The following is a 24,176-nucleotide window of genomic DNA, read 5'->3' as shown; positions in this document are numbered from 1 at the left end:
ATAAAGGAGGGCAGGTGGCTTGGTGAGCAGGGAAAGTCTTTCAAAGATTTGGACCAGCGATGTGCCTTTGCTTCGAGCAAAGGGTGATGGTGGATGGATCCTAGCTACCTAACTCAGCACTGTCTGTACTGATTGGCAGTGGCTCTACAAGGTTCCAGGCAGGTGATGTTTTCCGTTTCACCTGGAGATGCTGGAGACTGTTCTGGGACCTGCATCACCAGTGAGCTCTGGTCCTCCCTTAAGGAGTTAGGCGGCTCAATGGTCTGACTCTGTGGAAGCTACCATGCTATTCCCCTTTAAATTAGCCATGTATACAGAAAACATGAGAACTGGAATTTTGCTCTTGAATGGATTTTTGGATCGCCTGCATGCCAAGCACATACTTCTCCCACTGGGCCAGCACCCTTCCTCAGTGACTGAGCTCTCATTGCACACAGCCACCCAGCAAGCAAAAAAATGTTACTGTCAGAAGGGCAGAGTGGGGAGCAAGAGATTCGGGGGCCGGTTTTAGACCCACAGTGCTCGGGTTTATTCTGTTGCCTGCTTGACATTGTGCCTCCTTCCCCCCTACCTTTTATTCCTATGAAAGTTTCACAGTGTCGCTGCTTGGGATTCTGGATAATCTATGGTGTTTTTCTTTTCAGTTTTTTTAATTAATTTCCCCAAAAAAAATTAAGACAAACAAACAAACAAACAAACGTACATACATCCTAATTGTAATTAAACCAATCTTGATAACATTGTTGACTTCCTCAAATCCCCCTGGTTGAATTTCATTGTATTTCCTTATTTACAGTTTTCCAAAATCAATCTTCTCAAAAAAAAATAAAATAACTTGATCACATCTTTCATTCTTTCTAATCTAGCTTGAAACATCTTAATTCCTATCCTTACATATTTAAATCCTAAGCCTATCTCATATTTGCAAGCTTTTCCAGTTAGGTTATCTTGACATATTCAGCTAAATAATCTTTGAATTTTGTCCATTCTTCATGGTACTCCTCCTCCTTCTGGTCGCGGACTCTTCCCGTCAGGTGGGCTAGCCCCGGGATTCTGGAGAATCTATGTGACTAGATGCTTGTAATGTATGCCAGGCAATCTGGCACAAGTGGGTAGGGTTGCCATCCGCCGGGATTTGGCCGTTGGAAACAAGTGTCCATGCGGGAAACGCTTGAATGTCCAGGAAAATCCCAAGGTATAGCAATTCTACACGTGGGGAGTAGGGACGCAAGCGCAAATCAGAATAAAGCAAAGGCTGGGAAAGTTCAAACAGAAACACACACACATTATGCCTCAAGATTTGTCCTTAAGACACAGGATCATAGAATTGTGGAGTTGGAAGGGACACTGAGGACCACCTAGTTCCCTTATTCCCAATCAGGGGTCCGTGGCCCCATCCCTTGCCTCCCTCCAACTAATTTTCTCTCATATTGGCATGGCAATAGCATACATTTTATGGGCGGTCTTGTTGTTTTTAGTATACCTAAAATCCTTTGCTTATTACCCCACATTTTGAACCCGCAGCCCTGAGATTAAGAGTGTCACGCTCTACCAACTGAGCCACCCCACTGTAATGATCCCACACCTCCCCTCTTGACGAAGCTGCCGGCAAAGCTGATCTGCCGAGGAAATGTCCTTCTGCAGGCATGGTTTCACTCCAAACAGCAAATACTAGTGGTCAACTCCAAAAGTGCGGTCAAGAAACCCTGCTTGCCAAAGAACAATTGAACGCACCCTTGAAGCTCCTTTGCAGCCATGTCTCCACACCTGACACCACGTATGATGCTAGATGTGGGGCCTGCGGGCCTGTCAAGATTCCCCACCTCTGCTCTATCTAGCCCGGCTGATGTTTTCAAATGGGGGTTAAAGCTGTGAAGCTGTTTGGATGCATGACTGGACTTGACTGTGGGCATTTCATTGTGCTGTGTCCCAGAGCCTTAAGGATGGGGTGGCCTAGGAACCTAAGCCACCAGGTATATAAAAGTGAGGTCCAGGAGCAGCAGCATCTTGGCCACCACCTCCGCCTGCACCTGCATCAACACCAGCACCCCTGGGTTCAGAGGAAAAGGAAGAGACACCACTTTAGGACCAACAGATTGATCCAGGATGTCTCTGCAGCTCTTTAGTTGGAATATTAATGGCGGAAATTCTCCGGAAAAAAGAAGAAGAATCTTTCATATATTGAAAAAAGAACAATTGGACATTATTTGCTTGCAGGAAACGCATGTGACTAGGCTCCATAGGAAAGTGTTAATTAACAAAAGACTAGGCCAAGAATTTATTTCCTCAGACAGAGTCAAGAAAAGAGGCGTGGTGATTTATGCAAAGGAGAACCTGTCACCGAAATTTCTATTTAAAGATGAGCAAGGAAGAATTTTGGCAATTGAAATACAGACACAAGGAGAAATTTTTTTGGTATTAGGAATTTACGCACCAAATGAGGGGAAATCAGAATTTTATAAGAAGCTGCATGAGATAATGCTGGACTATCTGGACTATACCAACATCATTATGATGGGAGATATGAATGGGGTGGTCTCTACTCACATGGATAAGTCACAAAATCAAAATTTAACAAAAGATGGCAGACTACCTAAAACTTTTTTTGAACTAACTGACAGTATGGATTTGATTGACATTTGGAGGACAAAGAACCCCTTAGGTAAAGAAGGAACATTCTTTTCTGAGGCCCACCTGTCATGGACAAGAATCGACCAAATATGGACAACTAGAGGGCTGGCACCTAAGACTAGAAAAGTGGAAATCTGCCCAAAAACTTGCTCCGACCATAATGCCATGAAAGTGGAATTGAGACTCACTCCAATCGGTTCCTTCAGATGGAAAATGAATGACACCCTACTAAGAGATCAGGAGATTGTGAAGAAGGCCCAAAAAACTTTAAAAGACTATTTTGAAATAAATTTGAACACCTCGGTGGAAAAGAGAACAATCTGGGACGCAAGTAAAGCAGTTATGAGAGGGTTTCTGATACAACAGAATACGATCAAGAAAAAACTCTGGAATGGAAAAAAGGACAAGATATTGGAGAAGATAAGAGATGGAGAGAAAAAAATGAGACTAAAACCAAAATCAAAAGAAGTTCTGAGAGAAATTAAGTTCCATCAAGCACAATATGCGAAATTGATAAATCAAGAAGTGGAATGGAAAATTAAACAAATGAAACAAAGATCATTTGAATCGGCGAACAAGTGTGGAAAACTGCTAGCATGGCAGTTGAAAAAGAGACAAAAATTGAACTTTGTTACCAATCTGGAGGTTGAAGGGAGAAACATTCAGAAACCAGAAGAAATTAGAAAGTGTTTCCAGAGATATTTCAAAAAACTTTTTACGCAAGGAAGAGACTGAGATAGACCAATTTTTAAAAGTTAATGGACTACCAAAACTACCTCAGGAGAAGAGAACAATCCTGAATTATAGAATAACACAACAAGAAATTGAGGGTGCCATTCAGAATATGCAACTAGGTAAATCTCCAGGCCCAGATGGTCTCACCTCCAAGTACTAAAAGATACTGAAAGACTTTCTGATACAACCACTAATGGAGGTATGTAACCAGATTATGGAGGGGAGGAAGGCACCGGAATCGTGGAAAGACGCTTTCATCACATTGATTCCTAAACTGGAATCTGAAAAGACTCAACTTAAGAACTACCGTCCCATCTCACTCCTTAATGTGGATTACAAAATTTTTGCAGATATTTTGGCAAGTAGACTTAAAAAAGTGCTAAATGAAGTAATTCATAAAGACCAGGCAGGCTTTCTCCCAGGTAGACATTTGTTTGACAACACCAGGAATATTATTGACATTTTGGAGCTTTTGCAAACTGATATCAACACGAAAGCAGTGCTAATCTTTATTGACGCAGAGAAGGCCTTTGACAACATTTCTTCGAAGTTCATGAAGAAAAATTTGGAAGTGATGGGAGTGGGACGGGGGTTTCAAAATAGTATAGAAGCAATCTATTCAGAGCAAAAAGCTAAACTGATAGTGAATAATGTGGTGACAGAAGAGTTCAAAATTGAAAAAGGAACACGACAGGGGTGCCCCCTATCCCCTCTGCTAATTATTTCAGTCCTGGAGGTACTTTTGAATATGATTAGGGAGGACCGGTTGGTGCAAGGAATACAGGTCGGAGTGAAACAATATAAACTGAAAGCTTTTGCAGATGATTTGGTTTTAACATTACAGGAGCCAGAATCTAGTACAAAAAGAGTTTTAGAATTGATTTATGAGTTTGGTCGGGTGGCGGGATTCAAGTTGAATAAGCAAAAAACCAAGGTTTTGGGGGAAAATCTGACACCTTTAGAAATAGATGGGTTTCAGAAGGAGACAGAGTTAAATGTGGTTAAAAAAGTGAAATAATGTCTGGATAAGATATAAGGACCTACTTGAAAATAAAACCCCAAGGTGGTTGTCACCGATGGAAGCGAAGGCTCAGAAAAAGCTCAATATGGAGGCCAAATGGCCGAAATATTGGGAAATTTTGGAACAAGAGGGAGACAGATTGAAATTGCAGAGTTTTGAAAAACTAAAAAAATAAAGTGTGAGATTGGCTTCATTATTATCAGATAATAGAGGCATATGATTTGGACAAGAAAATTGGCTTCCAGGTGGAGAAATCAAAATTAGAAACTGAACTGTTAGAACCCAATACTAAGAATTTGTCAAGAATGTATAATTTGCTGCTGAAATGGAATACACAAGATGAAACAGTTAAATCTTTTTTTTTTTAATTTTTATTGGTTTTACATATTTTTTAAACATAGACAAACACATAAAAAACAAACAAACACATATAATTTCATAACATTTTTTCATAAACTTCTTTTCGAGGACTCCCCCATACCCCCCCTTTCTGCATCCCAATGTCCAAAATATTTTTTAGCAACTTCTAAATATACCTTTCCAACCTCTGTCATCTTAGTTATCTCCATAATCTGGCCTTATATCACTGTATCCTTTTGTTCCTAAAAACCACAACACTCTAACATTCATTAAGTTTATAATAGTCCTTAAGATAACTTTTGAATTTTCTCCATTCTTCTTCCACTGTCTCTTTTCCTTGGTCACGGATTCTGCCTGTCATCTCGGCCAGTGTCATATAGTCCATCACTTTCATCTGCCATTCTTCCAGGGTGGGTAGATCTTGTGTCTTCCAATACTTTGCGATAAGTATTCTTGCTGCTGTTGTGGCATACATAAAGAAAGTTCTATCCTTCTTTGACACCAATTGGCCGACAATGCCCAAGAGGAAGGCCTCTGGTTTTTTGAGGAAAGTACTTTTGAGTACCTTTTTCATTTCATTATAGATCATTTCCCAGAAAGCCTTAATCTTTGGGCATGTCCACCAAAGGTGATAGAAGGTACCTTCAGTCTCCTTACATTTCCAACATTTGTTATCGGGCAAGTGATAAATTTTTGCCAGCTTGACTGGGGTCATGTACCACCTATAAACCATTTTCATAATGTTTTCCTTTAAGGCATTACATGCCGTAAATTTAATACCGGTGTTCCATAACCATTCCCAGTCAGCTGACATAATGTTATGACCTACATCCTGTGATGGACTACATGACACTGGCTGAAATGACTGGCAGAATCCGTGATCAGAGGAAAGAGACGGCGGAAGAGGACTGGAAGAAATTTAAAGTTTATCTTAAGAACTATTATAAAATTGATGAATGCTAAAATGTCGAGGTGTTGAGAAAGAAAAAGGGATTACAGTGACATAAGATTAAGTTGAAGAAAAGTCTAAGAGGACATATATTTGATAAAATTATTTAGAAGCTGCTGAAATAACTTTGGAAATTGGGATGCAGAAAGGAGAGGTATGGGGGAGTCCGAGAAATGAGGGTTATGAAAAGAAGGCTATGAAATTATACATGTTTGTTTGTCTTTTTATTTGTTTGTATTGTTTAAAAAAAACGCTGTAAAACCAATATTATTTTTTTTTTAAAAAGTGAAATACCTAGGGGTTAATTTGTCTGCTAAAAATTTGAATTTATTTAAAGATAATTATGAAAAATGCTGGTCAGAAATCAAAAAGGATTTAGAAACTTGGTCAAGATTAAAACTTTCCTTGTTGGGTTGAATTGCGGCTGTAAAAATGAATGTATTGCCAAAGATGTTGTTTTTATTCCAAACCCTACAGATTGTGGACAGAGTGGAATGTTTCGGAAAGTGGCAGAAAGATATCTCTAAGTTTGTCTGGCAGGGCAAAAAGCCCAGAATAAAATTTAAAATACTAACTGATGCAAAAGAAAGAGGGGGATTTGCCCTGCCGGACTTGAGGTTATATTATGAAGCTGCAGCTTTCTGCTGGATGAAAGATTGGTTTCTTTTAGAAAACGCTGATGTCCTAGATCTGGAAGGGTTCAATAATGCTTTTGGATGGCATGCATATTTGTGGTACGACAAGGTAAAGTTTCACAAAATGTTCAAAAACCATATTGTTAGAAAAGCATTATTTATTGTCTGGACTAAATACAAGGACTTACTAGAAAATAAGACCCCGAGGTGGTTATCACCAATAGAGGCTAAGGCCCGAAAAAGACTCAATATGGAGGCCGGTTGGCCAAAATATTGGGAGATAATAGAAAAAATTGGAGACAACTAGAGGTTGCAGAGCCTGGACAAATTAAAGAATAAGGTGCGAGATTGGTTACATTATGCTCAAATTCAAGAGGTTTTTAAAACGGACAAAAAAGTAGGATTCCAGGTGGAAAAATCGAAGTTAGAGACAGAACTACTTGAACCAAAGACTAATGTACTTTCGAGAATGTATAACTTGCTGCTTAAATGGAATACTCAGGATGAGACAGTCAAATCAGCCATGATAAAATGGGCGCAGGACATTGGGTATAACATTATGTTTGAGGACTGGGAAAGGTTATGGACCACCGGAATGAAATTTACGGCATGTAATGCCTTGAAAGAAAATATTATGAAAATGATATATAGGTGGTACATGACCCCAGTCAAGCTTGCAAAAATATATCACCTGTCTGATAACAAATGTTGGAAATGTAAGGAGGCTGAAGGGACATTCTTTCACCTTTGGTGGACTTGTCCAAAAGTGAGGGCCTTCTGGGAAATGATATATAATGAGTTAAAAAAGGTACTTAAGTATACCTTTCCCAAGAAACCAGAGGCCTTCCTTTTGGGCATTGTTGGCCAAAAGGTATTAAAGAAGGACAGAACTTTTTTTATGTATGCAACCACAGCAGCAAGAATACATATTGCAAAGTATTGGAAGACACAAGATTTGCCCACACTGGAAGAGTGGCAGACGCAATTGATGGACTATATGGAACTGGCTGAAATGACTGGCAGAATCCGAGACTTGGGAGAAGAAACAATGGAAGAGGACTGGAAAAAATTTAAGGACTATTTACAAAAATATTATAAGTTATATGAATGTTAAGAATTTGCATGATTTGGAAAATCTAGCTTCAGCAATAAGATTCGGTGATATGGGAAACCAAGTTATAATTATGAAAGGACTAAAGTTTAAAGTAATATCATATTTATTTTAAGGTAAAAGTAAATGGACAACAAGTATTTTAAACATAAAATATAATTATTTGAAAGTACAAAGGAATACATGAAACAAGGTAACAATTTGCTGATATTTTTATTGTAAAGAATGCAGGGTGAGGGAGATGTGGGGAAGTCCGGTTGGTTATGAAAAAATGTCTTGGAAAGATAAAAAAAATAAAAAAAATATAAAAGTGAGGTCCACTCCAGCCAAGAGCGAAAGAAAACCACCAAGCAGCCCTGCTCCCCAACAATGTCCCCCAAAGAGGATACGGATCGTCTCGGGAATGCTGGTGTCCAGGCACTCAGTTATCTCCTGCAGCTCGTCCTGCGTCCCCGGGGTCTGGAAGACGTCCTCCTGAAGCAGAGTATCACCCATGCGTTCGGAAGGGATGAGGTACATCCTGGATAGCATGAAGAACAATCCAGCCCTGAGGTGCATAATGTGAGGTCGACGAATGCCACAATGGAGAGAAGCCCCTCACCAAGAGAGCTGGCACAAGGGCTGAGAATTGTATCCCGCCTGCTTTCCACAGTAGCATTCCTACTCCCCTTCTCCTGATTTGGGGCAATGGGAGAGTGAACTCATTCCCCGCTTCTTCTAGTGGCGAGTCTCAGAGAGCCGCTTTGCTAGGGAGAGACAGACAATGGTTGGGAACACTTGGGTTCTTCTGAGCCGCTCTAAGGAAGACCGTATGCTGGATGTCCCACCCGCTGCCGCTCCACCAAGGTGCCACTATACTCACAGCAGGAGTTTGTAAGAGCGAGTCAGTAGCTAAGATATAAATCAATTGGGACGTTTGGAACCTGCACACCCCAAAACTGGTACTGGATTCCAGCCCACACCCATCCTTTCAATGGTGCAGTCCCCCTCAGCTCACCTGGTGGCAGGCATTCTTGAAGAGGTGGTCCACCAAAAGCCAGATCTCCTTGGCCGCTCAGTGGAGTCATCACCATCCTGGGGTACGATATCCAGAAACTGCTTCTCCTGGAGGTCCAATGACAAGCGGGACTGGCATGAGAGCCTGACAGAATGTGTGCCTGTATGCATTCTTCCCTTGCTCCAGCTGGGTGGACAAGTCTTGCCCTCTGAGGCCACAACTAGGGCTGGGCGATAGCTGGCTTTCAACACGGTGATATATCACTAGCTAAACATTGCAATACACCAATATAGCATGATGTCTGAAATAAGATGGAGCTATGTAGAGGCATTGGCTGGCTTCACGGTTTCCCCCGCATTGTGATTTTCGCTGCCCCCTGCAGGAGGACAGGGGAAAGCTGAACCGGAAGAGTCCACAGGGGCTGCAGGAATCTCGAGAAGCATTGTCTGGCTTCACAGTTTCCCCCCACATGGTGTTTTTTGCATAGTACACACACACATCATGATTCACAATATATTGCCAGGTCAGAAATTATGAAACCAGTCTCACTATCTAGACTTCAAGCTGATTTGAAAATATATCTATATTGACGTATCGCCCGGCCCTAGCCACAGCAAGCATCTCAAGGGGGAAAACAAAAAACAAATTGCTCGCACCCCAAATCCAAGCTCCCCCTCCCCTATTAATATGCAGCTCGTAATCCTCCCACTCCGGATGTGCAGTTCACCCAAAAGCTTACTAAATATGCAGCTGTGGACATAAGGTTTGGCTAACATTTTATTTAAATTGCTGGAACCTGCCCTGGGACCTTAGGGTGAAGGGCAGGAAATAAGTAAGAAAAAGAGCAACAGAACATGGATGGGCCTTCATAGGTTGATGGGCTGCAGCCCCAGCCAGCATGATGAGATGATGGGGTCACATGTTCACCACCCCTTGTCTAGAGCACATTGCAGAGGCAGTGGTAGAAATTGAACAACAGCTGGAGCCCCAGCCCACGACTTTGTCTGGGCAATGCAGCACACAGCAGCTGGTGAACCATGCCTCCGGTCTCCTTCCCATCTTCCTCTCCAGAAATGTTCAGGGTGGTTAGTTCTATCTCAAGCTACCACATTCAAGAGAAAGAGAAAGAGAGGAGGGGGGAGCAAGAGAGCTTTAGGAGCACAGCAATGGCAAGCAGCCCATCACTAAAAGGAGTTGGCAAGGATGGAGAATTTGATCCCCTCATCCCCAGGGCAGCTGTGGATTAGGATCCAGTTCATCCCCCCTCCCCCCCTGCCAATACTCCCTGTCCCTGTCTTGAGAGAGAGAGTGTATTGGTGTGGGGAATGACACATGCTGTATCAGAGTCTTAGTGCAAGAGTAGCTGGTGCCTGCTAAAGAACACAGGAGCCTTGCTGGGTTAGATCAGCATTTTGTTCCCACAATGGCCAACCACATGCCCTTGGGAGTCCATGGGGACACGGGGACAAGAGCACTCTGTCCATCATGTTCCCCAGAAACTGGTAATCAAAAGCATGTGGTTTGTGATAATAGTGGCAAGAAATAGCCACTGATAAACATATCCTCCATGGTTCTAAATGTCTACAGCTGTCCAAATTGACAGGCACCACTGTCTCCTTGTGGCTAGGATAATACACCCATGTAGATCTGATTTCGAGAGGAGTGACATTTCCCTGAGCCACCCCAAAGCAGCCACTACCGCTTCCCAAATGCCAGTGCTCAGGTGGTAAGAGTAAGCCAGAGTGGCATAGCCTGTGCAGCAGTGGCTGAGCACAGAGACAAGGAGAAAACTGGCTCTTGGGGCCAGAGGGGGCTGGCGCCTGCATCATGAGACTGGGCTTTCTGCCTCCCGTGCTGCCAATCGCAAGCGGACCCAGAGTCAAGCAGCGCAAAATCAGTGACAAGCAGTGCTGGCAAATTCTGGTTTCGTCTCCGTTCTCCTCTGCCGAGTTCTACAAGGGCCACGTTGAGACTAGGGAAGAGACCAAAGCAGAGAGCTAGAGCCACCACCTGGACTGGATTTGAGTCAGAAGGCAGGCAGGTGCAGGTTGCCTGAGAGGAAAGTCAGGTTGGTGGGGTAGTGCCTGGTTTGCCCTAAGGGACCAGCTGCCACTGCATGGAGCAGCTGCTGATCGTTGACAAGGGCAACTCCATTTACGTGCCTTCGAGGCACACGCACACTGCCGCAAAGCTGGAAGGGGCACTTGAAGGGGCAAAAATGCCCCCCCAAGAGCACAAAAGCGGCAAAGTGGCATGGAAACAGCATCTCGACTCCCTCCCAGGAGCTTTGGCACCGACCTTTCAGGCCTGCGGAGAGTTGGAGCAAGGAGTTTTGCAGGGAGGCTGCTGGTTTTCAAAAGGCCTTTCAAAAGGGCTTCCGGAAGTTTAGAGGGTGTTTGCAGGCTTTTCCAATGCTGTCCCCAATATACGCAATTTCATTTAAACGCACAGTACCTCGGAACGCAACCCCCGTGTAAACGGGGCGTTGCCTGTACCTGATTTGAGCCCGCTACAAGAACATCTAGAGGATAGCAAACCAACTGTTACCTTTTCTAGGAAGCTGTCTTCTCCCTGAGATCAGAGGAGGAAGGCAAGAGCAAAAGACAACCAAGGGTGTTAATGGCACAGGCCCTGAGAAGAGAAAGAAACAGCCCGTTGGCTGAACAGTATCTGGGCAGATGGCAGGGAAATGCACACAGCGAAAGGGCAGGTGGGAGGACCAGAACCTGGGATGACTCAGTCAAGGCAAACAAAGGGCATGAACAGCACACAGGAAGCGGATGCACAGCTACAGAAGCTGAAGCTGAATGCACCGGAGGACCCCCAGCCCCCACATTTCTGAGTGGATGAGCAGCTGTTTTTCAAGCAGGCAAGCAGAGTGGGAAGGGTAGACATCCAGCACATGAACCTGCCAGGTAAATCAACCCCTTTCCCTACCAGGTCAATAAGTCTGGTGACGGGAACTTCGCCAAGCGGCTGCCTCATCCAGCACAAGGCTTCCAAGGAGGTCCCGAAGCAGCTTGGTAGGTAGCTCCCACTGATGGTGAGGAAATAGTCCTTGCCACGGTCAAGGTGAAGGACAAAGCTAGCCTCAATCTTCTCTTCCTTGCGGACGTACACATCCAGGGAAATGTCCCCCGTCTCACCTAAAACGGGAGGAGGTCAGGTAGATACACTCTTTGGCACAGCCAAGTTGGCTTGTCTGTAAATTAAAAGTGAAGACAGTGAAGAATTGAACAGAAGGACACAATAGGAGCCTGCTGGATCAGGCCAATGGCCCATCTAGTACAGCATCCTGTTCTCCCAGGTGTATGGGGGAAACCTTAACTTCAAGAATTAGGAGAAGAAGCGACTCAGTTCCCACCCCCACCCCACTTTCCTCTCTAGTCCTCCAAAGCAGCAGCTGCACAGAAGATGGTGACAGGATACTGGGGGGGGGGGGTGAGAGAAAGTGATCCTAACAAAAGAATATAAAAAGGGAAAGGATTTTTGCGCCCCCAATGTAACTTTATTTTTTAGTTTACATTTCACTGAGTTTTTAAAAGTTTGGCTAGTTCTATATGTTCTCCAAGATATTTTTGTGCCTCCACAACATAAAAATACGCATTGTTTTAAAAAAGTAATTTTTGGACGGAATGCTCTCACTGGTTCCCTGCAATGCCAAAAGGTGTTTTGGGACCCTCCAGCATTGTTTGGCTTCAATTCATTTGTGTGTGTGTGTGTTTAAAGCTGGTCACACACACTTTTACACTTTGGGCTCAGCTGCTTTGACGTGCGGCCCTTGGAGGCTTGAGCATGGGGCAATGCAGCCCACAAAGGTTAAGCCTCCCCTGCTCTACCAAACTCCCAAGGTTTGAGGGAGGAGGGTTGGGAAGAGGAGGAGAAAAGGAAGGCCTTCCCTAGATGAGCCTTGGGGTCCCTTTCCAACTCTACACTTCTCTGATTCCAGAGAGAGACGCGCTGGGCTCCAAGTATCCCTCGCAGGGCTCAGCGCGAAGCCATGGCTTCCAATCCTGGCTGTCACTGAGCTTGGGGATAAAGGAGAAGTGGAGGGTGAGCTGCCCGTTGTTTGTGATCTGGAACTTCTCCTTCTGCAGCTGCCGGAACTTCACATTCTCAAACGGAAACTGCAGAGCAAAAGGGGGGGGGGAGGAAAGAGAGTGCTTGCCTTCAGCAGAGGCAAGGAAACGTGCTCCAGGGGGGAGTTTGTCCTTGGCCCCGGGCTCTCGTTTAGGGGACTGCACATGCAACAGGTCCACGTGGGGCTCTCCAGATATTGCTGCACTTGCCACTGGCCATGTTGGCTGGGGATGATGGGAGTTGTAGTCCAGCATCTGGAGGGCACCACGCTGGCTACCCCTGGAGTCTTTGCCTGCGAGGAAGAGGAAGAGGCTGCCGCTCAGTGGAAGGGCATCTGCCTTGCCTGCAAAGGTCCCAGGTTCTATCCCCAGCATCTCCAGGTAGGGCTGGGAGAGATCCCCCAGAAATCAAGACCGAGCTAGATGGGCCAAGGGCTTCTTTCCCCCCTGGTCTTTTTGCAGCAAACCCCCTTTAAGCGGTTGGAGAGGATCCTATTCGTCCTTACCTCCCTCCAGGGAGGGAAGGAATTCGTTCTCCATCCTGTCCATCAACTGAACAATATCCTCAAACACTTTCCGGTACCGTCGGTCAGCCACAACCTTCACCTATGGGGGGGCAGAGCACATTGTTGGGGCTATGGACTATAGGGGGGGCATGAGTTAAGAGCAGAAAGGCCTGATGCACCCCCCTGTTCCCAGCCCTGAAAGAGGCAAGTACTGTAACTCTGAGAGCTTCCCCAGGATGGCAGCGGCTGTGACTTCCAGAGCCAATGGGCTGAAGCCAAATGCTCCAAGCCAAGTACCACAGAAGCTCCATTGCATGAATGGAGCCAACGGTTAAGGTATACAGTTCAGCCCATGTGGTCTGCCATGCCTGCAGGAGCAGCGTGTACTCAGAACAGTGGAGAATGGAAGCCTAGGGATTTAACAGAGCCAAAACCTGCCCACTCCTTGCACCGGAAGTCATTGGCCAAGGAGGAGCTCTGTGGAAAGGGGCCTGGTTGTTGGTCAGGGCCTGCCCAGATTCGAGGAGGTGCCACATAGCAGGCAACTAAAAACCCTGAATAGACGATAGCCCTGGCCAGGGCAGGTGTTACCCCTGTGAGGAAGAGGGAGCTGACGGGCTTGTGGTCGCTCCTTTTCAATTCCATGTGGCTTCGGTAGCTGAGCTGATTCACGCTGCCTCCTCTCCAGAGGATTGGCTCACACCATGCTGGCACACGGCACTTCCCACTGCAAGGAGACAGGAGAGACACCAGGACTGTTGGACTGCCTGAGGCAACACACAAGGCTCACACAGTCAAACTTTGGCTCCACACACGGCCTGTGATCTTGACCACGGTCAACAGCTGGAGATGATGGGGCTTGGGAGTCCAACTTCTGAAGGGGCGGACCTTGCAGGTGTGCAGGCATTTTGCCTCATGGAGAGAGTTGATAGGAAATCCAAAGCTGCCTTCAACCAAGTCAGAATGAATTTCTGACCTCCCCCAGTTTGGATTCCTACATTGCAGGGGGTTGGACTAGATGACCCTCATGATCCCTTCCAACACCACAATTCATTAATTAAGTCTCCTCTGGCTGGCAGCAGCTCTCTGTGGCCCAATCCTTTTTCAGGTGGAGGCGCCATAGAGTTTCAACTTGAGACTCTGCATACAAAGCATATGGCACACCACCAAATGATGATCCTTCCCCAAAGCAAGGGGCCCTGTTATTCTTGTTCAGACACTATTTTTTCAGTGACCCAAAAGACCCTTTCTGGCACCTGAAATGCTGCCCAAAGGAGCCTGCCGTTTTCCGGCTTCGTCACTATATGTTCTGCCTGTCCTTTTGATTTCCCCATTACCACAGCAAGAGCAATGAAACTAGCAGGCCTAGGTGGCTTCTGACAGTTGTCAAGAACCACAAGAATATGCCAAATCCTGGATGGTGAGGCTCAATGGCTACTAGCCATAATGGCCACAGAACATACTCCACCAAGAGAAGCAGTATGGCTTGGAGGAGGGGAGCGTGCTGTTGCACTCAGGTCCTGTTTGTCGGCTCCCCGAGAGGCATCTCATTGGCCAATGTGAGAACAGGATGCTGGGCCAGTTGGACCAATGGCCTGATCCAGCAGGGCTGCTCTCATGCTCTTATGCCCTGGCAGACTCATCTCGAGAGAGCACCAAGTCTCATTCCCAGACTTCCTTGACACAAAGAGGATTCTCATTCAGCCTGCTGCACCTTTCAAGGAACTGCAACACCGCTTATACACACCACAAAACAGAGGATGCTGGTTATCAGGACAAATGTGGGGAAAAGGAGCCAAAACATTTCCAGAGACTTTGAGCAGGGATGGCTTGAGGAAGACAACATACCACAGCCTTGCATTTCACAACTCGCCTAGCAGCCTTTGGCAACCCAGAATTCCATGCAAGCAAAGTGAGCAGGTGAAGGAGAGCTGGATCTCTCTCTTCCTCCGTGGCTTGGTGTCCATTCTGGCTGCAGAGGAAAGGAAGTCCGTCCAGCCCTCAACTCTAGCCCTCCTCCAACAGCTTGCTTAGCACAAAGCCATGTTTAAAATATGTATTTTTACTAGCCTGCTCAGGAGGTTGGAAAGGCAGGACACTACTGGCATCTCGGCAGACTAGGAAAAACAAACAAGCCTTGCAGAAGAAAGATTGAGAGGACTTACTTACAAAGGCTCAACTATCAAGCAGGCGCTTACCTGGAGTCCCAGCGATCTGTTTTAGAGTCAAATTTGTACGTCGGGATGAACTTGATCTCTCCCTCTGTGAAATCAGCAAAAGTTGTCTTTTGGGTACGCTGAATGTTTAGCTAAAGCCAAAAAGAAATCGCTAATCAGCAGAGAAGCAAAAGACCCCCTGTTGCCTGACAATGGAGTCTATTAACAGCCACTGTTGTGCTGGAAGACCAAGGTGAAGTACTAGTAGGTTAAAGTTAAAGGTAAAGGGACCCCTGACCATTAGGTCCAGTCGTGACCGACTCTGGGGTTGCGGCGCTCATCTCGCGTTATTGGCCAAGGGAGCCGGCATACAGCTTCCCGGTCATGTGGCCAGCATGACTAAGCTGCTTCTGGTGAACCAGAGCAGCACACAGAAACGGCGTTTACCTTCCCGCCGGAGCGGTACCTATTTATCTACTTGCACTTGGACGTGCTTTCGAACTGCTAGGTTGGCAGGAGCAGGGACCGAGCAAGGGAAGCTCACCCCGTCGCAGGGATTCGAACCGCCCACCTTCTGATCATCAAGCCCTAGGCTCTGTGGTTTAACCCACAGCGCCACCCGCGTCCCTACTAGTAGGTTAGCCAAGTGCAAAAAAAGGGGTATACCTGCTGAAATCCTATCTTATACACACTTATTAAAGGTACAGGATGCTTGTGCATTTTTGCCCCATGTCATCTTAAATTACTTTGCTGCATCACACGACAGGAAAATCCTCTAACTCAGGAGCAGCAGACACGTGGCCCTCACAATGCTGCAGAACTCCAATTCCCATCATCCCTGATTACTGGCCATGATGGCTGGAGCCAACAGGAACTGCAGCTCAGTAACATCTGGCAGACCACAGGTTAGCCATACCTACAATATGCAATGTTATATGTACCAATAATCCATACAAACTGTTAACAAGCACCAGAATACACCCCAACACTATGAGCAACTGCAAAACCATCCTTTTGCATGCTACGTTGGCTCCCGGGACGTTTCTGAGCACAATTCTGAGTGTTGGTGCCAACCTTTAAAGCCCTAAATGGCCTCAGCCCTGAAAGAGTGTCTCCATCCCCATTGTTCAGCCCAGGCATCAGGGTCCAGCACCGAGGGCCTTCTGGCGGTTTCCTCACTGTGAGAAGCGAAGGGAACCAGGCAGAGGGCCTTCTGAGTAGTGGCACCTGCCCTGTGGGACACCCTCCCGTCAGATGTCAAGGAGATAAGTAACTATACAGCCTTTAGGGAAGTTTTTAATGTTTTATCATGGTTTTGCATATGTTGGAAGTCTGAGGCTGCCCCCCTTGCCTTCCTTGCAGCATCCTTCTCAAAGGGCTAAGGCATGACTACGCTCACAGAGTTTAAATCCACCGTAAGGTGCAGCAATCAGGCCTCTGTTTCAACACAAAATACCAATGATCCTTATGCCAAGTGGGAGAAAGGTTGTCAACATGATGAACACACAAACCTTGGAGAGAAAAATGTAGAACAAAAAGCATCAGCAATTTAATTGGACTAAATGGAAGTATCTGCTGATAAGAACATATGAGCAATGCAGATTTTCCAGATCGATGCAAAACCTAGAGCAGGAAACCTTAGACCTTTAGATATTGCTGGACAGCAGCTATGCTGGGGCTGATGGGAGTCCAACAACATCTGGAGCGTGTGCTGAGCTAGGAAAGCCCTGTAACTGGGAAATTGCAGAGCAGTCCTACTTATTCCAAGGCAACCCTCCAACTTAATTGGGACTTGCTTCTAATTCAGGTTGCACAAACTTGCAACCTTAAAAAGCATTTGTAGAAGTCGCAGTCATCCTATGTTCTTTGCTCCTAACTGCCTGAAAGTGGTTTCTCTAGCCTAGGCTGGGGTATCCCAGACAAAGGAAGATAGATAGATAGATAGATAGATAGATAGATAGATAGATAGATAATACTTTATTCGGCTATAAGCCCACCAGGTAAAACCAATCAGTAAATAAAATAGTGTTTTACATTTTAAAATATCAACTAAAATATTTCAACGCATAATCTCCTTCACATTACATACGGTCTCTAGATGTACCATATTGTGGCCTTGAATATAAAGATGGTGGATAGAATTTACTAGATTTTAATAGTCATGCAGCATTCCATGAAGTCTTTTATATGAAAGCACAGAATTCCGGAATCTTGCAACCTGTAATGTTCTATAAGAGTCAATATCTTGGAATAGATAGGCTAGATGTAAATCAGGTGGTTTAGCAACAGTTTCCAAAATGATTGAACTCAGAATCCTTGATCGGGGAACAATATAGAAAGGACAATTAAACAAGATATGATAAAGGGATTCTATTGATTTGTTGTCACATGCGCATAAAACAGAGGTTTTACCGTTAGAAAATCTATTGTTCAGCACATTTGAGGGGAACACATTAAATCTGGCTCTAACAAAAGCGAATCTATGCGACGCAACCGATAAGGTAGACAGATATCGAGGTATCTGGGACATAAATGTAATGCCCAGGTTTATCGGGGAACATGTACCACCACCTGTAGTAAGATTTTGTTGCAAGTCAACCTCCTCCAATCTTTGTTTGATGACTTTTTTTACTGTAATTAGATCTAAGTTTAGTATATTGGAAGGAGAGATTCCGTAAGTCAACAGTTTGGAATGGATTTTTGTTGCCCATGGGCTGGTGAATTCATCTCTCCAAAGGCACTGAATAAGATGGTAATTGGGCAATTTATGCCAGAGAGACAGCCAGTAATTAAAGGCATGTCTCCACATCAGGATCTCTAAGGATGGGGTCTTAAGTTCTAAACGAATAGCAGAGTTGCTTACACAGGAGGGTAGTTTCAAAAGGCGTCTGAGAAAAAAAAATTGCAATGTCACCAGAGGCATGAGGTTTACAAAAGCGCCCCATAGAGGGACCGCATAGGCCATAGTTGCAACCACTTTTGCACTATAAACTTTTAAGGCAGATGGAACATGCATAGCCCCCTCTGTAAAGAAAAAGCGTAATAGAGCATAGATAAGGGCTTTGCCCTTATTTTGTAAGTATGTGATATGCGCTTGCCATCCCATTGTCGGAGCCAGCCGTTACAAATGGTGCTTTTTAGCATAAAATAAAGACACAGAAGCCAGCAATATTTCCACGGACAGAGGGCAGCTCATTTCAGACTTCTCCTCTCCCTCCAGTCCTTTTATTACTCTTTGTTCTCCCCAGCCGCATGGCTGCATTCCAATCTCTCACGTTACCTCACCCGGTCATGGCTTTAACCCACCCCCAAACCATATAAGGTTACACTGCACAGAGGGGGGGGGAACATAATTCCTTATAAGGTCAATACATTCCAATGCATTGTAAAGCTCAGAGTGCTGGTCAGCCGAGGTCAGGGGGCACCCTGCAATATTACAAGCCTTTACCGTGGCTATGACTCCCACATCCCATATTATGCTGGAAGTAAATTCCTAGATATTGAAATTTGTAGACTTGTTCAATTGGCTTCCCCTCGAGTTCCCATCTATACATTTTACGACTCCTGGAAAAAATTAGAACTTTAGATTTGGAATGGTTAATGGTAAGTAAATTTGATTGGCAATATAACGCGAAGATCTTAAAAGCCCTCCTCAAACCGATTCTTGAATATGAGAGGATCACCGCATCGTCAGCGTACAATAATAAGGGGCAGCGATCGTCTGCAAGCCTGGGTGCATGAATGGTGGTTTGGGCCTCAACTAGGGGAGTTCTCATGTCACTAATATAAAGATTAAAGAGATAGGGGGCAAGGATGCACCCTTGTCGTACCCCCTTATTTATTGGTACAGAGTTTGTGAGATCGCCCTCGGGTGTTAACCTCACCCTAGCGGCCGTCCCTTCATGTAATTTGATCATAAGCCACAACAGCCTTTTCTCTATGCCCCACTTTGCCAATTTTTCCCATAGCAGCTCTCTAGAGATACTGTCAAAAGCCGCCTTCAGGTCTATAAAAGCAGCACATAGAAGACCATGAGGGGGGAAAGAATACTTCCGCGCCAAATGATATAAAATTAGTGCATGGTCAATAGAAGCACGATTTGGTCTAAACCCGACCTGTTCATGGCCTATCAGATTGGAATCTTCGGCCCATTGGGTTAGTCTGGTTAGCAGGAAGCGAGTATAGATTTTCCCGATGATTGATAGTAAACTGATGTTACGATAGTTTCCTGGGTCCTCTGATGGTCCCTTTTTATATATAGGAATTATGATGGACTCCTTCCATGATCTAGGTATCTGGCCCGTGGCATTAACTGCATCAAAGATTTTTGCAAGGATTTTGGCCCACCATACTGGGTGTTGTTTAATAGCTTCCGCCGGGATCAGATCGGGCCCTGGGGCTTTATCAGTTTTCAATTTAGCAATTAAATCTACTGGGTCAGTATCTGGCCATATGGGCAAGTGACATGAAAGAGTGTCAGGATGAATGTTAGAGATAGCTGTCTGGGAGAAATATTTTCTTAGAAATTGTTCCCATGTCGGGGCTGGTATAACCGTCAGTGGGTATTTCCTCGATCTTTTGTTGATTAAATTCCAGAAACCACGAGAGCTGCGAAGTTTAGAGGCAGCAATCAGCGCTTGCCAACGTCTTAGGTGCCATTCATGCTTGGCTGACTTCTGTGCCTGTTTGTAAGCAATTTTGGCCTGCAAGTACTCTGGGGAAAGAGTTTCAGCTCCAGAAGATTTATATCTGTTGTAAATACAACAGAGAGAGAGTCTAGCTTGCTTACATTTGGAATCAAACCAAGGAGCACCGAACCTGGGTTGATCTTGGTTAGCCAGGTGAGCCGGCATCGTAAAGAAGCTAGTTAAAGCTATGGAGAGGTGGGAGAACCACTCCAATATCCTATTTGGTTCAGACAACTCCACCACTGAGACAATAAAGGATTCGGAGATATTCCTCTGGAAGAATTCTGCGTATTTTTGGGCCTGTTTCACAGACCATTTAATGCTTCTTACTTGAGCTGCAGCATTTAAACCTACATGAATTGGGTGTGAGCCGCTAACTGGGTGCCAGTCAAGTGTTAGCTTGGCCGCTAGAGGTAGGTGGCCACTGGATTGCACATTGTCTACTTTAAAATAAGGGAAGTTTGAGAATAGGTCTTCTGAAACTAGAAGGTAGACTAGGACACTATTTGATGTTATGCCCAAATGAGTGAATTCTCCTGGCACGTCCGGAGGGCAATTGCCATTCAAAATGTTCAAATTCATACGAATGGCCAATTGATAGAGAAGGACTCCCGCCTCATTCACTCTGATGTCCTTAGATCTTCTTGATATAAAGGAGATTAAATCAGATTTTGGATAGGGGGGAGGTACCCACCACTTGGCCTTAATTATCCCATCCCAATTGGCGGCTGTACGTGCATTAAAGTCACCACCCATTATCGATGGTGTATTAGGGTACATAGCATAACATGCCAATAAATGATCTTCCAGCGAATCCCATCTATAATGGAGGTCCGATACATGACCACCTGGAGGAAGATAAACATTGGTGATTAATAGGGAGAATTTTTCGCTTGAAATCAGACCTGTAAAGGCAAAAGGAGGAAAAGTCTGAACTAGTGAGAGTTTAGCGCTCATTTTAAGCGATATGGCGATTGCAAGACCACCTCTGGACCGGCCACCTTTTTGGGAGGGACTAGCTGGAAGTGATATCAGTTTGAAGCCATTTATATCTATTTTATCTTCTTCCCATGTTTCTTACAAAAGAATTATCTGAAAAGAGTTTATATAGGACAAAAAATCAGGATCTAATCTTTTGCATTTCCAGCCAGCAATATTCCAACTTAGGACTGCTAGCTGGGTACTTCTGTGTTGTTCTTTTAACAGTCAAAGCGAAGGAGGGACAGATTCTCTGGAAGAGACAGAAGATGTAACAAAAAAATCAGTTATTTTACATTGGGAAGATGGTAACTGAGAGGAGCCCTCCGAATTAAAATTTTTAACAATTTGGTTTGACTGTTGGAACACCGAGGTTGATCTACTAGAAGTAGATCCCTGAACAGGAAGTCTCTTCATTTCGAAATTCTTTGTACAACTTGACAGAGAAATACCCAGAGAGGGAGAAGTTGAGTCCGTCGGAGGAAACCCTCTAGCAGATTTATCATCAGGCATTAGGATGATTTTATTGATGCGTCCCATCGGGTCTTCAATCGTTTCCGACGACGGGTCCCGAAGTGTAACATTCACAGTTGAGGGGACATCGGGGGCGGTAATTACGGAAGACTCTCTCGGGGGCATCACTTGTGAACTACTTCTATAACTGGTTGAAACTGGAGAAGATTCTAGCTCTGGCATAGATGAGTAAGTTAAAGAGGGATTTGAGTCAGGCAGGGAAATCAGAGTTTCATCCTTAGGTGTGTTGGTCGATGGATATAGATGAAGGTTAAGAGAGGATGGCATAGCCTGGTCGTCTCGTGGAATAGCACTGGGGGCATTAACAACTTGAAGATTTGAGTCTTGCAAGATGGTTTTTGTTTTCAAAGTGGGGCTGAGCTTAAGAGGGTCTACCACTTCTGTCCGGTGAGCCCAAGTGGGATTGTTTGAAGCATCGTTAGTATCTTCCTCTCTGTGTTGGACTTGCAAAAGCTGAGATTTAAGTGTGTCAAATCTTTGCATCATCACCGACTGTTCTTTCGGAGGGAAGGCTCTGAACGAATCAATAAGTTCCCTTTCATCAAGGGCAGTCTGCAGGTTTCCGTCCTCATGTATGGCTGTTTGAGAGGGTATCGAAACTGGTCGGAAATGACACACTGCAGAATCATCGCAGGAGGGTCTGGCAGTATTTTGAAGTAAAGCAGAGTCACTTGTCCTAATGTCCTCACTGCCCGGGCACCTATTTAGAAGGGGTTTGATCTTGCTATCTGCAAAACCCCTTGTTGCTACGATATCAGCCATGGACAAAAGCGTTTTTCGCCTGGCAATAATAGATGGTATCTTTTCAGAGTGAAACGCAAGTATCACCTTCAAGAAGGTGGTCTGTCGGAACAGGGGCATCACCGCATATAGGTCAATCTGGTGTTTCTTAATTTTTAAAAGTTTGCTTAAACAGTCTTTAGCCCCTTCTAGTGATGACCATCTTCCTATTTCCGACCTGACAGAAAGACAACTTTTCTTGGGTTGCAGAGTTAATATCTGATTATTCAATTGGGAATTTAAGATATATTTAATTTTAGTCTCCTTTCTTTTATCTGAATTGGGGTGAGGCAATAAGTTTTTGACCTCACAAACTGAAGATTGTGTTGTTGATTCAAGTTTTTCGACTTTCAGCAGGATATTGGATAATTGTGAAGATACCTCATCCAGCCTTTTAAAGATACAGTGAAGGGTCTTAATTACTAAGTGTAACTGCTCACAACTGGGGAACTCCCCCCTATCAGATGTTAAACCATCATCCCGTGATGAGAGTTTTTCTTTCATATTCTCCTTTACCAGCTTTACTTTTGAAAAATTTTGAGTCGTCAGAGTTGAAGTGTCTTCTAAATCAATTAGAGGTAGGAAGCGATTTTGAGTTTCCACCGCAAGGCAATGCTCGGCATTGTCTCTCCCTCTTCTATTCCGGTGTGGCACCAACCTTGATAGTTTTGGTTTAGGGGATGATAGGGGCTCGTCAAAGTCTCTCAAGCGTTTGTTCTGACCCATACTTCCTCAGGCCGAGGATTATACGATTCTTAAGTTAACATAACATTTAACGCACAAATAAGATAGCTAAGACCACCAGAAGATGGCACCGTGGATGTAAGCTCCTTGGATGGATACTAATAGTGAAGTTTTCCTCTCCACTGCGGTAAAATCCACTTACAACCTCAGTCTTCCGTGGGCATCTTGGACCCAGTTTGCAACTTCTCACAAGAGGAAGTATTGAAATGTAACAGCCTCAAAATGTCTAGGGGGTAGGGTGCCAAGTGTCCTGGCTCCACTGGCCTCTCTCAGCCCTCTATGACAGCAGCCTGGGCACAAACGATAACTTATTCAGGATTTAAACACCACACGGCGTCTTCCTCTTAAGCCCTCTCTCCAATTAAGATAATGGCGTTCTCTTCTCTTTTAGCAGCCGAGGCCGGCCCGCTGATAAGAGAGAAACAAGGAGCAGTCTGCAGCAATCTGGAGCAGGGCCAAATCTCTCAGAAGGTTGCCATGGCATATAGTTGCAGCAATTATAAAATGCTTCAAAGGCTGACTGGGTCAGTTAAGATAAAATATATAAAGGATTAAAGGAAGATTAAAAGAAATCCGAGGAGCCCCGGTAGGCGCGTCTTACCTCGGCGCTATTTTCCTCCCCCAGACAAAGGAAATAAACAGGGCAATATCCTAAACCACCACATATAACACAAAGATGTCTCTCACCTGGTCATAGGTCAGAAGTCTATGAAGCTCATTTTTAGTGATCAGATGACAATGCTGGAAAAAAGCAAAGCAACCACAGCTACAGGCTAGCTCACGGGGTCGGGGGTCGGGGGGCAGCCTGCTGCCACTTCCTGCAATATGTAGTAAGACTGATAACTAGGATTGGGCAGTATGATCATATTAGGCTAGTGCTCTGTGAACTAGACTGGCTCTTGAACTGCTTCCAGGCCCAATTCAGAGCATCCCATTTGGCCTTTCAAGTGTTTCAAGGTTTGGGAAAAGGGTACCAGAAGAAGGCCCACTTATGTTTGCACTGCCTCTCCACTGACTAGAACGGGGGTCTGCAACCTTTAAGACAAAAAGAGCCACTTGGACCCGTTTCCGAAGAAAAACAACAACTGGGAGCCGCAAAAACATTGCAACATTTAAAACAAATATAACACTGCATATATTGTTTCTTGCCTTAATGCTATATATACAGGATCGTGCAGTCAGCTGTCAATCTCAAGAAAAAAGGACAAATTAATAGCTAATTAAAATATTTAATTTACAACCAGCTAACCAGATTAATGGGACTTTTGCTCC

The 24,176-nt window shown here is 44.8% G+C and overlaps 1 protein-coding gene across 1 annotated transcript in view; it reads right to left on the bottom strand.

Annotated features, from left to right (window-relative positions):
• Positions 1 to 1,961: 1,961 nt before the first annotated feature.
• The window catches only part of LOC310697807 (inositol polyphosphate 5-phosphatase OCRL-like), a gene marked incomplete at both ends in the record, with an annotated part of 45,158 nt that continues 22,943 nt past the window's right edge, over positions 1,962 to 24,176 (bottom strand). Inside the window, 12 exon segments of the mRNA XM_083484439.1 lie at positions 1,962 to 2,050; positions 7,811 to 7,916; positions 8,440 to 8,489; positions 8,492 to 8,546; positions 10,987 to 11,010; positions 11,377 to 11,580; positions 12,375 to 12,554; positions 12,684 to 12,718; positions 13,025 to 13,124; positions 13,616 to 13,751; positions 15,223 to 15,332; positions 23,592 to 23,645. Of these exon segments, the coding sequence (XP_083340565.1) occupies positions 1,962 to 2,050; positions 7,811 to 7,916; positions 8,440 to 8,489; positions 8,492 to 8,546; positions 10,987 to 11,010; positions 11,377 to 11,580; positions 12,375 to 12,554; positions 12,684 to 12,718; positions 13,025 to 13,124; positions 13,616 to 13,751; positions 15,223 to 15,332; positions 23,592 to 23,645 (1,143 nt within the window).

The sequence above is a fragment of the Podarcis liolepis genome (assembly GCF_965112155.1).
Source record: "Podarcis liolepis genome assembly, chromosome: W".
In the NCBI taxonomy this organism is placed as follows: domain Eukaryota; kingdom Metazoa; phylum Chordata; class Lepidosauria; order Squamata; family Lacertidae; genus Podarcis; species Podarcis liolepis.
This window is presented reverse-complemented; position numbering and strand designations above follow the sequence as displayed.